This window comes from Girardinichthys multiradiatus, chromosome 4 (assembly GCF_021462225.1).
Source record: "Girardinichthys multiradiatus isolate DD_20200921_A chromosome 4, DD_fGirMul_XY1, whole genome shotgun sequence".
Taxonomy (NCBI): domain Eukaryota; kingdom Metazoa; phylum Chordata; class Actinopteri; order Cyprinodontiformes; family Goodeidae; genus Girardinichthys; species Girardinichthys multiradiatus.
This window is the reverse complement of record NC_061797.1, coordinates 46,536,947-46,553,546: the sequence shown is the minus strand read 5'-3', so window position 1 is coordinate 46,553,546 and position 16,600 is coordinate 46,536,947. Positions and strand designations below refer to the sequence as shown.

At 40.9% G+C, this 16,600-nt stretch overlaps 1 protein-coding gene across 2 annotated transcripts in view; it reads right to left on the bottom strand.

The window, feature by feature from the left end:
- Positions 1–13,577, bottom strand: part of kcna4 (potassium voltage-gated channel, shaker-related subfamily, member 4) — a 95,918-nt gene extending 82,341 nt beyond the window's left edge. Inside the window, exons 1-2 of one of the 2 annotated variants that reach the window (XM_047363796.1) lie at positions 12,517–13,577; positions 8,619–12,299 (exon numbers count right to left, since the gene is read on the bottom strand). In XM_047363796.1, the coding sequence (XP_047219752.1) occupies positions 9,673–11,757 (2,085 nt within the window). In that variant the 5' untranslated portion in view covers positions 11,758–12,299; positions 12,517–13,577 and the 3' untranslated portion in view covers positions 8,619–9,672. Of the gene's footprint in view, positions 1–8,618 lie in introns of both variants that reach the window. The other variant, XM_047363797.1, reaches the window with a different exon arrangement.
- Between the last annotated feature and the right edge of the window lie 3,023 nt (positions 13,578–16,600).

Sequence of the window (16,600 nt, the reverse complement as noted above, 5' to 3'; positions counted from 1 at the left end):
TACAGCTGTTCAGTGGGGAATTTTTATTTTTTTTATTAATACATATCTGGTGCCTTACTGTTAATGTTTGCACAAATCCCTTTTACCATAATGACATTACTTAATCTTCTACTTTAACATATGCAGGCTTGGAGGATGCATTCCTCAGGATTGTCCAGAGGCCTGGGTCCTCCATTATGCTGTAAGCACTAAAGTTGTTTTGGTCCCAGGACAGAGATAGCCATAGAAGGTGGTTGACTGTATCTCTGCTGAATCATTTCTATGTTGATTTGACCATATGTTTTGGATCATCCAAATCAAACTTCAGAAGACAACCCATCTTCAGTTTTGTCCAACTGTATCAAAGATTTCTCAATGACGTTTACTCTAACGACATTCCCAGGGCCTTTGGAAGAGAATCAGGCCCACCAGTTGGCATGAGGAAATTTTTCACATTGCCATCCTCTCTCACTACACCTCTGTTTCATTGGGAGAGGGGCGGGGGGTACACCCTGGAGAGGGCATCAGTTCATCACAGAGCAACACAGAGACACACAGGACAGACAATTAACCTAACAGTTATGCTTTTGGACTGCGGGAAGAAGCCAGAGTACCCGAACTATAATCTTTTGCTGAGCTTCACTACCTGTGCTCAACTTTGGGTATTGATTCTATGTTGATCATCAAAGTTGGGTTCCCATTTTTATTTTACACTACCACACCAAGTAACTAAATGTGGAATGCCTGAAAAAACTAATAGGCTGTAACTATTTGGTAGCTGAAAACGTATTCTCAGCACTGAATAAAAGATATCAAAAAGCTGTTTCAGAGAGGTGACCATTCAGTTTTATGCTCACATTAAAAGCTGCACTTATACTGATAGGTGTTTCCAGTATCGACTGTGGTCTGCCCTCAAGGGCGGAAAAAACATTCGAAATCCTCCAGAGAAAGCTGTAGCACACATTACCCCTTCTGGATAATTGTGTAGGCAAATCGACACCTTTCTGAAGCAGGATCCTTTGTGGAGAAAGAATTGATTGCAGGACCATTGTATTAGACTGCAGTAGTTTTAGCTATTGGTGAATTTTAATGTGATTCTTTTATCTGTCTCTACAGTGTGCCATCGACATGTCCCCCGTGTCTCGTCTGGTGTAATCTGGGATGGACTCCAGCCCTCCGTGGCCCTGAGCACGTCTAAGCAGATGCAGAAGATGGATGGGTGTCTTGGCTTCAGGTGAGAATCATTTTCTCAACAGTTAAATGAGCTATTATTCAGCAGGGTCAGTCATGACTTTGACCTTTTGTCAGCACAATTTGGTGTCCACTATGCAGAGCAGGTTGTTTAAGTCTGAAGGAGTCACATAAACACAGACTGCAGAATGTGTGGAGCCTAATTCAGTAACACAACCGTTGAAGCAGACAGAAGAAAACCCAAAGCCCAGTCTGTTGCTCGCACCTGAGACTGTATAAACAGAAACATTGTGAATGAGATTGCCACAGTGAAGCTTAGCAGAAGGAATGCACAGCTAAATATGGCCATATTTTAAACTTATAATGTTGAGCTGATTGAACTCTAAATTATCATGAAAACATCATCAAGCAAACATTCCTCCGCATGAGGAAATTACACCCCTAATTAGGACATTTCTATCTCAGAGACCAAACGTATATTCAGAAAGTGTTGCTGCCATTCTACCTCTCTTCTACCTCCTCTATGCCTCTTATGTTTTTTATTATGGAGCAATTATTGTCTGGTTTGGTGTATTTTTGGGTCAGTTGACCCCAATTTATACCTACACATTGGCATTTTGCCTCTACCAACTTCCAGCTCATAAACAAATCATTTTATTCTCATCTACTTAAACTATTGCATATCAGTTAATTTCTCTTTGAAGTTGTCTATGTCTAACTACTCACAAAGATGCTCAAATCTCAAGTACAACTTAATTCAATTGCATAATAACTTCTCGAAACTTTGCATTACACCTTATTTCATTTAATTTGGTTGATTCTTGAAATGTGAGATTAGGAACCTTGATTAAACCAAAACAACTCCAAACCACCTTCTGCTTATGGGTGTTTTTAATTTGAGTAACAAAACCTGATAAAATTACCTCATAAAATTACTTATAACCATTGACTGTCAGACTGAGTAGAAACGTCCCAAAATGAACGTGAATTGATGCATGGTCGGTACAAAATGTCTAGCAGCATGACGGCTCTGCTTTGTACTCTAAAAAATTAAGTACAAAGCATTGTTAATTTTGTTGACCAACAATATTCTGCACAGCTTTCATCAACCTCTTTTTTTCAGACTAAAACCCAATAAAACTAATTAAGAATGAAGACAACTCTGATGAAATTGACATTTTTGTCTACAAAAAAAGAAAATGAGATGAAAACTGACAATAATCATGAATCTGAGGTCCAAAAAGTTCTAAATGAGATAGTCTGTTGCCTTAGAAGGTATCCACTGGCACTGATCTATGGATATAAAAAGCACTGACTCCTTTGTTCTTGGTTGCTACTTATAAGGTGTATAATATTTTCCACAAGTGCTTACACTTCCTGCTTCTGGCAAGATTTGAGTAATGCTTATTACTTTTTTGTTCAACTCAAATCCCTGATAGTGTTTTTATTTAAGATGCTTATAAATTGCATCAAAAATATTAGGTAGCAATTCAGTAACTGAAGAAAAAATGGTAATATTACATATTTACATTTATTTTAGCACATTACATTTAACATAACCTTGCTGCACTTCTGTTTTTAGTATAGTAATTTTTTGTTTTTGAAATTATGTTAAAAGATGTGCTGTTTTCAAATTTTTTTATTTAATAAAGAATATTGTGTGTAATTTGTGTACAATACTGATTATTTGGTATTTTATTAATGAAACTTATCTATAAAGTGTGTTTTTTATCAAAACTGATTTATTGCAACATATGCTGTAACTAAATTTAGTTTATGCCCTAGGATAAATATTTCACTCTGGTGTAAAGAACAATTTTTTTTTAAAGATTTAAGATTGACACAGAAGCATTGTGCTAAACATGAATATTTTAGTCAGCAAAACATAAACTATATTTTAGTCAACTAAAATGTAGTAAAATATGGTCTCCTTAAATTAAAATGACCAAGAATGACTAAAAGACTTGGACTAAACTAAATTAAGAAGTGCTTTAAAATAGACAGAGGTACAAAACTACCAATGTTCAAAATGGATATTTATATTTTAGTGACCAGCTGTCTGTTTTGCTCTTTATTATTATCAAATTATTAAAGTACAGTCATGTAAAAAGGTTTGCAACAGCCTGATCAGCTTTTTACTGACTTTGAATTGTGCTTGAAAGCTGTATCTTATCACACACATTAGTAATTAACAAAATTAAGTTCATGCCACACAGAAATATTTCAGGGCCCTGCACAGCTACCCGCATCTGTCTGTCTTTGGTTCCATGTGTGACCTTCCAAATGTGACCTTAAGACTTCTTTCTACAGGATGTGACTCACTGCAGTAAACCAGAAAGTAGCATAAATGTATCAATGTGAAGAACTTTGTGCAGATATACTGACACATCTTAGAGTGGGGATTTGTTCAGCATATCATCAGTGTGTAGTCCTCAGGCTCTTAATCAGTCACTTTGCGTAAAAATCTAATGCGCATCTTATTTTTTCTACTTTTGGTTCAGCAAAACATTTAATTCTTCAGAACAGCTCAATATTACAGATAAATTATCTCATACTATTTTCTGATTAGCAGAAAAGCCATTTAACTTCCTGTTGCCCAGCCAGACAAATTTTGACTCTGCTCTATCGTTCTGTAACCTAGTCTGACATTATCTTTAGCCGATTTATTTCCACTTCTCCGCTATGTCCTTTGACAGCCTTGAAATACCCATAAATAAGTCAGATTTTATTTCGACATAGCCAAGCCATATGGTGAATATCTGCACTACAAGCAATCAGGGTGCACGTGACAGTAGGATTCACAGCGCCTCCATGGCTGAAGATGATACAGGCTGTTTTCACAGTCAGCTCAGCAGCCACAAGCCTCAGAATATGCCTGACCCACACACAGTTTGCTGGAAAATGTTTTGGATTGTGCCTCTTGCTGAAAGCCACATTATGTAAGTGCCAAGTGTGAGGTGTCAGGAGCTGGCTGGGAGCCAGCATGGTGCTGTGGATGTTTGGATGTGGGTGTAGGTGTTAAAAATATCTTGTACGAATAGCTCCTCCGAGGATATAAGCTCACAGTGCAACAAATTATTTGCACCGATGCTGTGATTGTGTTGTGAGATGCGCTGATGTAATGTGCGGTGGCTGAATCAGTCTGCTAACTCATAACAAATGTCTATAAATTAGAACTTAAGTTGGAAATTAGGTTTGAGAGTTCTGTTTGTAAACAAGCTTCATTGTTCTAGTGTTATTTTCCATCTGCTGATTCTGCTGTGCAATCTGGAGGTAAAGTGTCTATACAGTAAACAGTATATATCTTCATTGGAAATACTTTACGCAGTTCTAACACATTTGTATCAACTATTGCAAGTATAGGTTTTCAAAAAATCTTTATAAAAAATTGTTTTGGAAATAACTGTTTCTTCTGTCGGAATTTATTGTTTTGTAATGTTAGTTATGCATTACTCATTTTTTATTTTAATCTTTAAAAAAACAATTACCAAACAATGTCATACTTTTGTGTGTCTGATTATATATTTCTTTTTCCAAATTAAATCAGATCTTATAATCAACAGTTACTCAGTACTTGAAAAGCTTGTTTACCACATGCTTTTTTACTCTTTGAATAATATTTTGAAAGGCTACTTTTTACCTCAACTTTGGCAACTCAACCCACCTCTGGTGTTTGGCATTATTATCCTGTTGGAAAACCCAATCGTCTCCAAGTTTAAACAATCAGACTCAAACTCTGACGCTTGGAAGAAAGTTAGTTAGGATGTTTCAGAACAACCCAGGAGCTGCCAAGGTTTAAGCCTATTATAAACTGGAAGCTGTTGGAACACCAGTGTCTCTGTCCACAGTGAAGCAAAGCCACTGCTCCAAAATTAACATACTTTGAATCTCAACTGTAATTCTCAGCTTCCCAAATGCCTTCCATAAAAAAGCTGTATTTTCAGAACTGACAAAGATTTAGCAGCTTGACTGCAATAACAAGAACTACATTAGGAGGAGTCGAGGTGAGATATCAAATCTAAGAACTCTGCACCAACTGTCAAGCATGGCGGTATACAGGTCCTTCTCAAAATATTAGCATATTGTGATAAAGTTCATTATTTTCCATAATGTCATGATGAAAATTTAACATTCATATATTTTAGATTCATTGCACACTAACTGAAATATTTCAGGTCTTTTATTGTCTTAATACGGATGATTTTGGCATACAGCTCATGAAAACCCAAAATTCCTATCTCACAAAATTAGCATATTTCATCCGACCAATAAAAGAAAAGTGTTTTTAATACAAAAAACGTCAACCTTCAAATAATCTTGTACAGTTATGCACTCAATACTTGGTCGGGAATCCTTTTGCAGAAATGACTGCTTCAATGCGGCGTGGCATGGAGGCAATCAGCCTGTGGCACTGCTGAGGTCTTATGGAGGCCCAGGATGCTTCGATAGCGGCCTTTAGCTCATCCAGAGTGTTGGGTCTTGAGTCTCTCAACGTTCTCTTCACAATATCCCACAGATTCTCTATGGGGTTCAGGTCAGGAGAGTTGGCAGGCCAATTGAGCACAGTGATACCATGGTCAGTAAACCATTTACCAGTGGTTTTGGCACTGTGAGCAGGTGCCAGGTCGTGCTGAAAAATGAAATCTTCATCTCCATAAAGCTTTTCAGCAGATGGAAGCATGAAATGCTCCAAAATCTCCTGATAGCTAGCTGCATTGACCCTGCCCTTGATAAAACACAGTGGACCAACACCAGCAGCTGACACGGCACCCCAGACCATCACTGACTGTGGGTACTTGACACTGGACTTCTGGCATTTTGGCATTTCCTTCTCCCCAGTCTTCCTCCAGACTCTGGCACCTTGATTTCTGAATGACATGCAGAATTTGCTTTCATCCGAAAAAAGTACTTTGGACCACTGAGCAACAGTCCAGTGCTGCTTATCTGTAGCCCAGGTCAGGCGCTTCTGCCGCTGTTTCTGGTTCAAAAGTGGCTTGACCTGGGGAATGCGGCACCTGTAGCCCATTTCCTGCACACGCCTGTGCACGGTGGCTCTGGATGTTTCTACTCCAGACTCAGTCCACTGCTTCCGCAGGTCCCCCAAGGTCTGGAATCGGCCCTTCTCCACAATCTTCCTCAGGGTCCGGTCACCTCTTCTCGTTGTGCAGCGTTTTCTGCCACACTTTTTCCTTCCCACAGACTTCCCACTGAGGTGCCTTGATACAGCACTCTGGGAACAGCCTATTCGTTCAGAAATGTCTTTCTGTGTCTTACCCTCTTGCTTGAGGGTGTCAATAGTGGCCTTCTGGACAGCAGTCAGGTCGGCAGTCTTACCCATGATTGGGGTTTTGAGTGATGAACCAGGCTGGGAGTTTTAAAGGCCTCAGGAATCTTTTGCAGGTGTTTAGAGTTAACTCGTTGATTCAGATGATTAGGTTCATAGCTCGTTTAGAGACCCTTTTAATGATATGCTAATTTTGTGAGATAGGAATTTTGGGTTTTCATGAGCTGTATGCCAAAATCATCCGTATTAAGACAATAAAAGACCTGAAATATTTCAGTTAGTGTGCAATGAATCTAAAATATATGAATGTTAAATTTTCATCATGACATTATGGAAAATAATGAACTTTATCACAATATGCTAATATTTTGAGAAGGACCTGTAAGCATCATGCTTAATCTGTTTCACTGCCAGTGGTATACGTGTCTTACACAAAATGGAAGGAAACATAAAGTAGGATTATGTCTAAATTCCCTCAAATCAGCAGCTAGATGGTTGAAACTCTGACACCATTGGAGGTTTTTATAGGACGATGAACCAAACGCACTCTAAAACTGTTTTGGGTTATGGATAAAAGAAGACAATGTTTCTGGCATGGCCCTTACATTAAATTTGCAGACTGTGAATATAAACAGAGTGCATGGCAGGAAACCAAACAGCTGTACTAATTCTGCCAAGGAAAGTGGTCAAAGATCCACCAGGATTTGTGCCAGAAGCTCGTTGCTCACAACAAAGAGTGTGTGGTGTCTGTCCAACTTGCAAAGGAAAGGTTAACAAAATATTATGGGTGGATATATAACACATTTAAAATTGTGCACCTAATTCTTGTTTTAAAGATAAATTAAAGTAATTCACTCAAATTGAACATGACATCCATATACGCCGATGATGAGAGCATGTAAATGTCTGGCCAGGACTTTAAGTTCATTCTGTCCATAAACTGCAGTAAAGGCGGAAAACTTTCCAGTTTGTCTAAGAGGCATCTATTCGGCTTTCAACCTAGCTGATGTCATGGAGTCCTGCTCCTCTGTACACTCTTTATACTGAGAGATTTAGAGTAAAGAGAGACATTTTCCTCTGGTTGTAAAACCATCTTTCTAGTGCCAAATGCTGCTCAGCACTAACACAACTGCAACCATTACACATCCAAAGCCCACTTTCCCCTGGTCCAAGCCTTTTACTTTTTAGATATGGGTAGATTTAGTATGAAGAAAGCTGTACTAAAACGCTGAGATCATAAAAGTCAATTTATTAGACTTATTATGAGTGCTACACATCAAATCCTCATGCTACAGTGTCCTCCTGTTACATCTGCTGATTAGAGAGAAATTGCATGCAGTAAAAGAGCTGGAAAGCTGAGACCTAACAAGGAAAATGTTAAGTTTTATAAATAAGCCTTTTGTGTAAGAACTATCCAGCAGGGAAAGGAAGGGAACTCTGGACTATTTCAGCACTGTATTAAGGGTTATATAAAAAAAAAAACACATTCAATATCCAACTGAATTTAATTCAAACTAAAATAAAAAGTTATTATATGAAAGTGCAAAATCTTTGGCTGGAAACTTTTCAAAAACATTCGGCACAAGTTCTCAGAAGGCTGACCTCGTGTCACCTCGAATGAGATAAATGCAGCTAGTATTTATCGATAAAATATCACTAGATCCCTGCATGGCTTAAATGTTGTAAAGGAGAAACATTACCATATGGTGGAAGAAAAACGAGTCCAGACTCATCATGTTGTCTTTTAAGCATGAGCTTTTGGAAGAAACAATTAGTTATGTGAGCCATATTAAAGGTTAAGTTGCTAAGTCATGATCCTTACAAAACAAAGTAGGCATTTAACTTAGCACCAAACTGAAAACTTGGAATCAGATTCGAACTTCAGCTTTCTATCCATCCACGTTATTGGGCCATATTTTCTTTTACACAACTTATACAGTGCAAAATACAGTGGGAGCATACTCCCTATTGACTGACCCAACAAAAAGCACTGGAAAACCTATTTGGTTCTCAACTAACCGATTGCTCTTTCACTGCTTTTTTGTGCCTCCCCAAGACTGTGCCACCCTGGGCAGTGAGCCATATCACCAACATCAAAAACCAACACAGTTAATTACCTTTTAAGAACAAGTTAGTGTTTAAATAGAAACTGAATGCTACATACCTTGGAAGACTTCCACATCCCGGTTATCTTATGTGCTCTGAGATAATCAAAGTCCTCTTGAGCAAAAAAATATAGGTATATATTTTTGTGCACTGGGTCCAGCAGAAAGGAGGGAAAATTGCTCATATTCTCTCCTTTTAAAGAGTCCCCACATCATAGTCTTTTATGCTGTAACTTTCCATCTTCATCGTTGTAAAGGGATATTGTCATTTTGAGGTGCTTTTAATGAAAAATTGTTGCAGCCGCTGCTTTAGGAGGGTCTCTAGAAAACCTGGGCTGAGTGACTTCTCCAGCTATCTAAAACAATGATGACTCCTGTGCTTAGCTCTCATGATGGGTCTTATTTTCATTTTTGGCCTCTTATGTAAAAGCTTATTTAATTATAGCCCTGGTTCATTTAATGCCTGCTTTATGACATATCTCATCAATGTGTAGATCATTTTTGTCTGAGTATTTTAAATGAACAGTGATAAAAGTCTTCTTTCTTAGGCTTTTTATATATTGGAGCTCAGTTTTTCTTTCTTTCTGGTAGTCTGTGTGAAGTAGTTTCCCATCTTCTCAACTCATACATTCTGTATCCAGGTGAACTAGTGTTGCCACATGTATGGCCTACAGTTACTGTCTCTAACCCAGCACAAATTCTACGTTATAGTGCAAACAAATTTAAACTTTATTGCATAACAGCAAAAACGACTGTCCCTACCCCTATGATGTGACAGATGAAAGTCATAAAGTGCGAATGCATAGCCTGTTGTCTAATTCAGATTCCATATCAGATTTGGAAGCCCACACTGGATAAACGGATATATCTTTGTCTATCAGGCAAATGTTTGGGCATGGATGCTCTTAAGGTGCCAACTGATGCCCTATGAGTGTGAATGTGTGTGTGTGTGTGTGTGTGTGTGTGTGTGAGAGAGAGAGGGCTCTGAGGCGTGCGTGAAACATATGGGGCTGGGGGGGGGAGGGGTTGGATTCAGCTGCTGTTGGACAGAAAGTGTCTCTTTAATCGGATGTTTATCTATTAAAAAAAACAACAATAAAATAAAAATTTTAGTCACACGTCAGTCTGAATTGATTTCGAGATAGTACTGTTTTTTCTGCTTATGTCTGTGCCATTTCCTTTACTGGGGCTCTTGTCCAACCCGCACAGCGACTCCGTCACCCCCTCCTCCATCTCCATGTACTCCCCTTTGTCACCCAGCGAGGAGCCAGATGGTGAGCCTTTGAACTTCCTAAGAAAGTCTGGGAAATACGGGCAGCTTGGCGGCATGCTCTCAACCACAGGCGACTGGTCCTCGTTGTCCGTCTCCCGGTGGTAAAAGTAGTTAAAGTTGGAAACTATGACGGGCACTGGGAGCGCGATGGTCAGCACGCCCGCGATCGCGCAGAGGGAGCCCACTATCTTCCCACCGACAGTGATTGGCTTCATGTCGCCGTAGCCCACCGTGGTCATGGTAACCACGGCCCACCAGAAAGCGTCGGGAATGCTCGTGAACTGCGAGGTGGGCTCGTCCGCCTCGGCGAAGTACACCGCGCTGGAGAACAGGATGACGCCTATGACCAGGAAGAAGATGAGGAGCGCCAGCTCCCGCATGCTGGCGCGCAGGGTATGCCCCAGGATCTGCAGCCCCTTGGAGTGCCTGGACAGCTTGAAGATGCGGAACACCCTGACCAGGCGGATTATTCTCAGGATTGCGAAACTCATCGCCTGCTGCCCGTTGCCCTGGTGCTGCGCCAGGTCTGTGCCGAGGGTTATGAAGTAAGGCAAAATGGACACTATGTCTATGGAGTTCATGATGTTTTTAAAGAAAGCGGTTTTGCTGGGACTCGCGAAGAAGCGGACTATAATCTCGAAGGAGAACCAGATGATGCAGACCGTCTCCACGATGAAAAACGGGTCGTTGAAAGGTGTAAATCCGTGGTCGGGCTCAGAGGAGTTCTGTCGTGGCTGCAGATACTCTTTTTCATCCCTGAACTCGGGCAACGTCTCCAGGCAGAAAATGACAATAGAAATGACAATAACCAGGACGGACACCACCGCGATCCCCCTGGCGGGGCTGGAGCTCTCCGGGTACTCGAAGAGCAGCCAGATCTGGCGCTTGAACTCGTCCTCCGGCAGGGGCTTCTCCTCCTCTTTCACAAATCCCTCATCCTCCCGAAACTTCAGAATCGCCTCCTCGCCAAGTTCATAAAACTTCACCTCCTCGGAGAAGATGTCAAACGGGACGTTGACAGGTCTTTTTAACCGGCCACCTGACTGGTAGTAGTACAGGATGGCGTCGAAGCTCGGCCGGTTCCTGTCGAAGAAGTACTCGTTCCTCAGGGGGTCGAAGTACCTGATTCGCTTGTCGGGGTCTCCCAGGAGGGTGTCCGGGAACTGAGTGAGAGTCTTGAGCTGGGTTTCAAACTTCAGGCCGGACACGTTGATGACGACCCTCTCGCAGCAGCCGCACTCGCTGTAGACGTTCTCGTAGCCGGACTGGGGCCGCCGGTCGGTAATAGACACGGTCTCCTCCTCATCATCCATGTTGCACAGAAAGCTCGACCTCTTGCTCCCCCGTCCGCCTTCCGCCGCCTCTCCCCCCTCCGCCACCTCCTCCTCCTCCTCCTCTTCTTCCGCTCCCTCGGCCTCTTCCTCCTCTATCATGATGTCCTCCTCGGATCCGAGCAGCGCCAGCTCCGAGTGGCGCAGGTCCCCTCCGAGAGTGCTCCGGTTGCGCCACCGCCGACCGACGCCGCGCTGCTTTTTCCGCTCTCTGAGAACTCTCTGCTGCTGCTGCTGCTGCTGCTGCTGCTCGGGCTCCTGCTGCGAGGAGGTGGAGGAGGTGGAGGAGGAGGAGGAGGGGCGCGAGGCGGCGCCGCCGCTGCTGATGTTGGCGGAGGAGGAGGAGGAGGTGGCGGCGCGAGACTGATGCTGGCGGTTGTTAAGGAGATGAGTGCCCGAGGAGGCGGCGGAGGTGGGCCCCCCTGCGCCTCCCTCGGCACCGGAGTCACCGTCAACTGCTGCAGCCGCCGCCGCTCTCGACTGGGCAGCCTGGCGCTCCCTTTCGCGCTCCCTCTCCCGTGCGCGGGCTTGGGCATATCCGTAGGGCAGGTGGCTGTTGCACCCGCCGTCCGCGCCCACCATGGCAAACTCCATTTTTCAAAGCCGAGGTTCGGTCCGTGAAGGCTACAGTAGCCTCCTCAAGGAGGATGCAGACCAGAGGATAAAAGTTGCAGCGTTGTCGCGCAGACACTCGGAGAATGAGGCATCAACCGTTTAGAAAGTCAGATTGAAAAATACACATCAGTAAGGTCCATGCTGACTGGATAAAAAAGAAATCCCAAAAAACAACTGATGAGCATATCTTGTTGCGCTCAATGTATATTTTATGACATCATTACCATAACAAAAAACACCAGGGCCGGTGGCATAGGCTGTTACGCAGCCGCTCTGTCAAACTTGCAGCGCCCTTTTTATGCTCAGCGTGATAAATCATCGAATCAACATGCGACACCCAAACAGTGTCTCCTCGGTGTCTCTGGTGCCCATCAGGTGGTTCATTTCTTAGCTCCAAAAAGCGTCTTTTGAGCCTCCGTGGTTGCCATTTTATGAGATGAGATTTTTGAATAGATCTTCGCTCTTATATTTTGGAGCTCCGGTGAATCTGAATGACTTTGTTCCCCCGATGCGCTCAGCAGCTGTGAGGAAAAAAGAGAAAACACCAATTGGTTTATGCAAAAATGTCAGTTGTTTTGGTGAATACATAGTCCACGACGGTACGCATATTACGCAACTTCACCGCTAGGTTATTATTATTAATATGATTATTTACTTTGGTAAACAAACATATAGTATTACAATAAAATTACAGACGAAATTCTTTTAATGAAGTATCCTTCTTTCATCCATACTTACATTTGAAAAGGGGCCAAAATAAATCGCCTCTGTCCCCCTCTACAAACAAATCTGATGGAAGAGGAGAAGGAGGAATGCTGGGTGAGGATGCAGCTCTCCGCCTGTGCTCAAATCCGCGTCTTGATTTTGGGGTGTAATGTCACAAATCCCTGGTCGGATCCAGCGGGCGACCATGTCCCCATCTACATCCAGCATATACACCCGTGCTCTGACGCACTCTGAGGAGGACACTTTTTTTGGCTGCGTCTCGACGCCTTGTTTCAATTCAACAGGATCTACTGGCACTTCAGCCCCCCGCTTGTGCTGCATCGCTCCTGGTAACAATCATGACAAGAAAAAAGAGAAGGCAAAACCAGGTGTGCCAGCAGCGAGTTGGCATCAAAGACAGTTCCACTCGACCTAGGCGCAAAGAAAAGATGGTAGGTAAAAGTTTACATTGGCACAGGCGAGGGTAAATGACCCCATTGTTGAGTCTGAGCATCACACATCTGTCTGTCTGTCTGTCTGTCTGCCGCTGTAGCCCTACCTATACTCCTGTATCCCTCCTATTGTTTGTGATGATGGAGAGTCTTAGTGAGAAAGTCGTCTATGTACCGCAGCGCATGCAGGCGGTGCTCGGTCCTCCCCCAGTGGATGCAACCGGTCACTGCGCACCGTGCTGCAGTCTCACAGAGCCTGCTCTGTCCTTGGTCAGGTCGTCATCCGTGTCTTCTTTGTAAAAAGTTCTGCGTTACCTTGCGTTTATCCCTGCCAGATATGGGTGATTGTAGAGTGTGATATGCACTTCTTAATAAAAACGCACATTAATCTTTCAGGCACCGGTTTGTTTTTGTCATTTTAGTCAATATAAGGGGCCTGTGTATCCAGTATCTGATTTGACCCTGCACTGAGGTAGCTATATGCACAATTGGTCTGATTGCAAGTATTTGAAGGGGCACTTTAAAATGACTCCCCATGTACATGACTAAAACAACAAATAAAACGGCCAATAATAAAACTGCAAACACTTGCAAACCATTAATAAGGAGTTGTAGTGCAAATGAAGTCAAGAGACAAGCGCTTTGCCAATAACGGATTCTGCATCAATGTATGAAATGTATGTTTTATTGGTTGCTTATAAAGCCAGTTTAATAAATATATTATTTATAAAATCTTAGGATTGGCCTTATTGTGGGGTTTTATTGAACTTAAAGAAATAATTTAGATTATCTTTGTTTGGCTGTTTTTTTTTGTGTGTGTGAAAAACTCCATTAACTGCAATAACATATTCTTATATTTACATCACTTTCCTTGCAACCTCGGTGAAGGTTAACTCTCGTTTTAAAACTTTAAAAATCTTTGCATATTAAACACTGTTAATGGCCACTGTTTCTGCTTCCAGCCAGTGTATAATTAATAGAGCACTCTAATGGGAATATCACCTGTTTAGAAAGTGAAATTACTCAGTTGGTACTTGTGGATATTCAAAACCTGCACTTTTTTAGTGCATGCAAGATAAAAATACCACAAGGACAGGAATTTGGTTATATCATAATATAAAATAAGTAATATAAAAAAAATTATAAAAAAATATTACAAATATGAATAATAGAATGTATAAAAAAAGAAAGCATTGCTGACATGCAAACAATGGCGGACAATTAAAAGAAGCTATAGGTAACAGTAATTTCAGTAGAAACATATAATTTTGGTGCCATACTAATTATTCAAGCAACTTGAACATTTTTACATTTTGTCATGTTATAACCACAAAAATGATGTATTTTTTGGGATTATGGAGCTGGTTGCAATGGATTTTATTTAGGGTATCGGAATAAAGGGGTACAGTATACTAAAGCACAACACACTCCATATTTTATTTAAAAAACAAAAACATCTTTTTACACTTGAAAATGATGTCCTAATTTGTTTTGGTCTTCCACATAAAATCCAAATGGAAGACGCTGAAGTTTGGTTGGAACAGGACAAAATGTGAAAAACGTCCAGGAGTAGCAATACTTTTGCAAACCAATGCACATATGTCAGGTCTATTTTAAAAAAAAGCAAGAATATTGTCCTATTTTTAATAAAAAATAACAGACAAAATGGATAAGACACTTTCAAAATACAACTTTGAATCAACTTGACTCACAGTATTTCAGTGTTGATTCAAATGTCCAGCCTATTGTCAAGAAACTAAGAACTTGTTCTTGATAAATAGTGTTAATTTTAGTGGAAAATGATTCTAGGTAGAGTAAAAAATAAAAATGCAACCATGTCTGTATTAGACTGGTGGAAGAACATCATACAACACAAACAAAACAACTCTGGCTTTTAGGCAGCATCAACTTGCTTCATAAACACTGAGATGAGATCTATTCATCTTCAAATTTAATAAATCAAACAGTTGCAAATAAAAGCATACTGATATTGGTGCTGACATAATCAAAGTCCAACTAACCTGAACAATAAACAACAAACAAAAGCCAAGCATTCAATTTCAATGCACTTCCTCCGCATGTAGAAACATTTGTATTAATAGGATCATTAAAGTCTGTGGTAAAGCTGTTGCTAAAGAGAAATGCCTTTAATTCCTTTATCAATCAGAGAAGAGCAGCCTGAACAAAAGTGAATTGTTTGAGACATATGCACCCACCTGGATGTTGTAGCACAACTGTCAGGCTAACAAATTACTGCACTTAGGTATTAATTAGTAAAACCATGCTCCACTATTGAAAAGTAATTAAGGATTCAAATACTGATATATTGGTATAGTGAGTATCATTAATGTGGCCAGATCTGCTCTTTTGTTTTTCATGATTATGCCGGATCAAAGGTTTGTGGAAATTTGATGCTTAAAAAATTAACGTGCTCAAAGTTTAAATAAAAAAAATAATGGTATAGTTGTTTACAGATTTGCCAGATAAAGAGTTAAATCTTGCTGTTGTTCATTTGCAACTTCTTTCACAAACCAGTGACTTTAAAAGATGTGTATCACCAGCTGAGGTAACAGTTGAGTCCCTGTTAATGATCCTCCACCTGATTGCCTCTATAGATTTATTTGGGGCTTATTGGGCGACAGGAGAGTAAAGGTCCAATTCACTGCATCTTTTAAGCCAACTAGTTTGAATCTGATTGCTCAGATAATTTGTTTTTTTCACTCCGCAAGACCCCTGCATCTCTGCTGCTGGAATACACAAGAATCATTAAACATAGCCAATTTGCCTCTACCCATCTGATTCATTTGAATCAAACTCTCTAATTAGGACAGAACAGCCGGTTATTCCAGATACAATATCCCTCTAAGGAATTCTAATCTTCTCCTGAGGGTCCCTAGTAAATCGCTGGTTGTGATACTCCTGCAGGGGTATTATTTGGGTGCTTGCCTGTCTCCAGTCTTTGTCTCTTTTAGCTAAAAGGAAATCTGAAACAAACTGTAAAATGTTATGCAGAAGCTGACAGTGTACTTTGGAAATAATCAGTACCGCTGACAGTGCAAATATCACTCAGTGCCTCTTTAAAGAGCTCGTCTCCACAGCCTCTGTCTTTCACAAACTCACCTAATACATGAGAGGAGCTCTTTTCTTGTCTGCACAACATGTAGGCAACCTTCCACCCACCTTACATTCATCATGCATCCTCACTTCTTGCACTTTATTGGGCATCCACCTCAGTCAGCACCAGGGGGAGTTGTGAGGTTAGTAATAAGGTGAGATGAAGTAGAGATGCAAGGTGCTTTATTATGCTTGGGTTAAGATGCATATTAATCAGATGTCAGAGCTGCAACAGATCAGAGCTCATGAGCAGTGAACAAATCCCACTCAAAGGCTTGTGCTATATTATCCTAATTCTTGCATTTATTTCAATATTGTAGGAAAGACAAATGTTACACTCTGGAAACGGTTTAGATTACAGGCAATATTTTTTTTAATTAATAGATTATATTACTACATAATATAAAGAGCTATTTCAGATCATCTAAAATATATTTGGCTTTTATGTATTTCTTGCCAGTATGGACAAACTGTAGATTAGTGGGCAATAATGTAATAAAAAAATTGTTTAAGTTCTTTAAAAGTTTTTATATTTGTCAGCTTCAAATGTT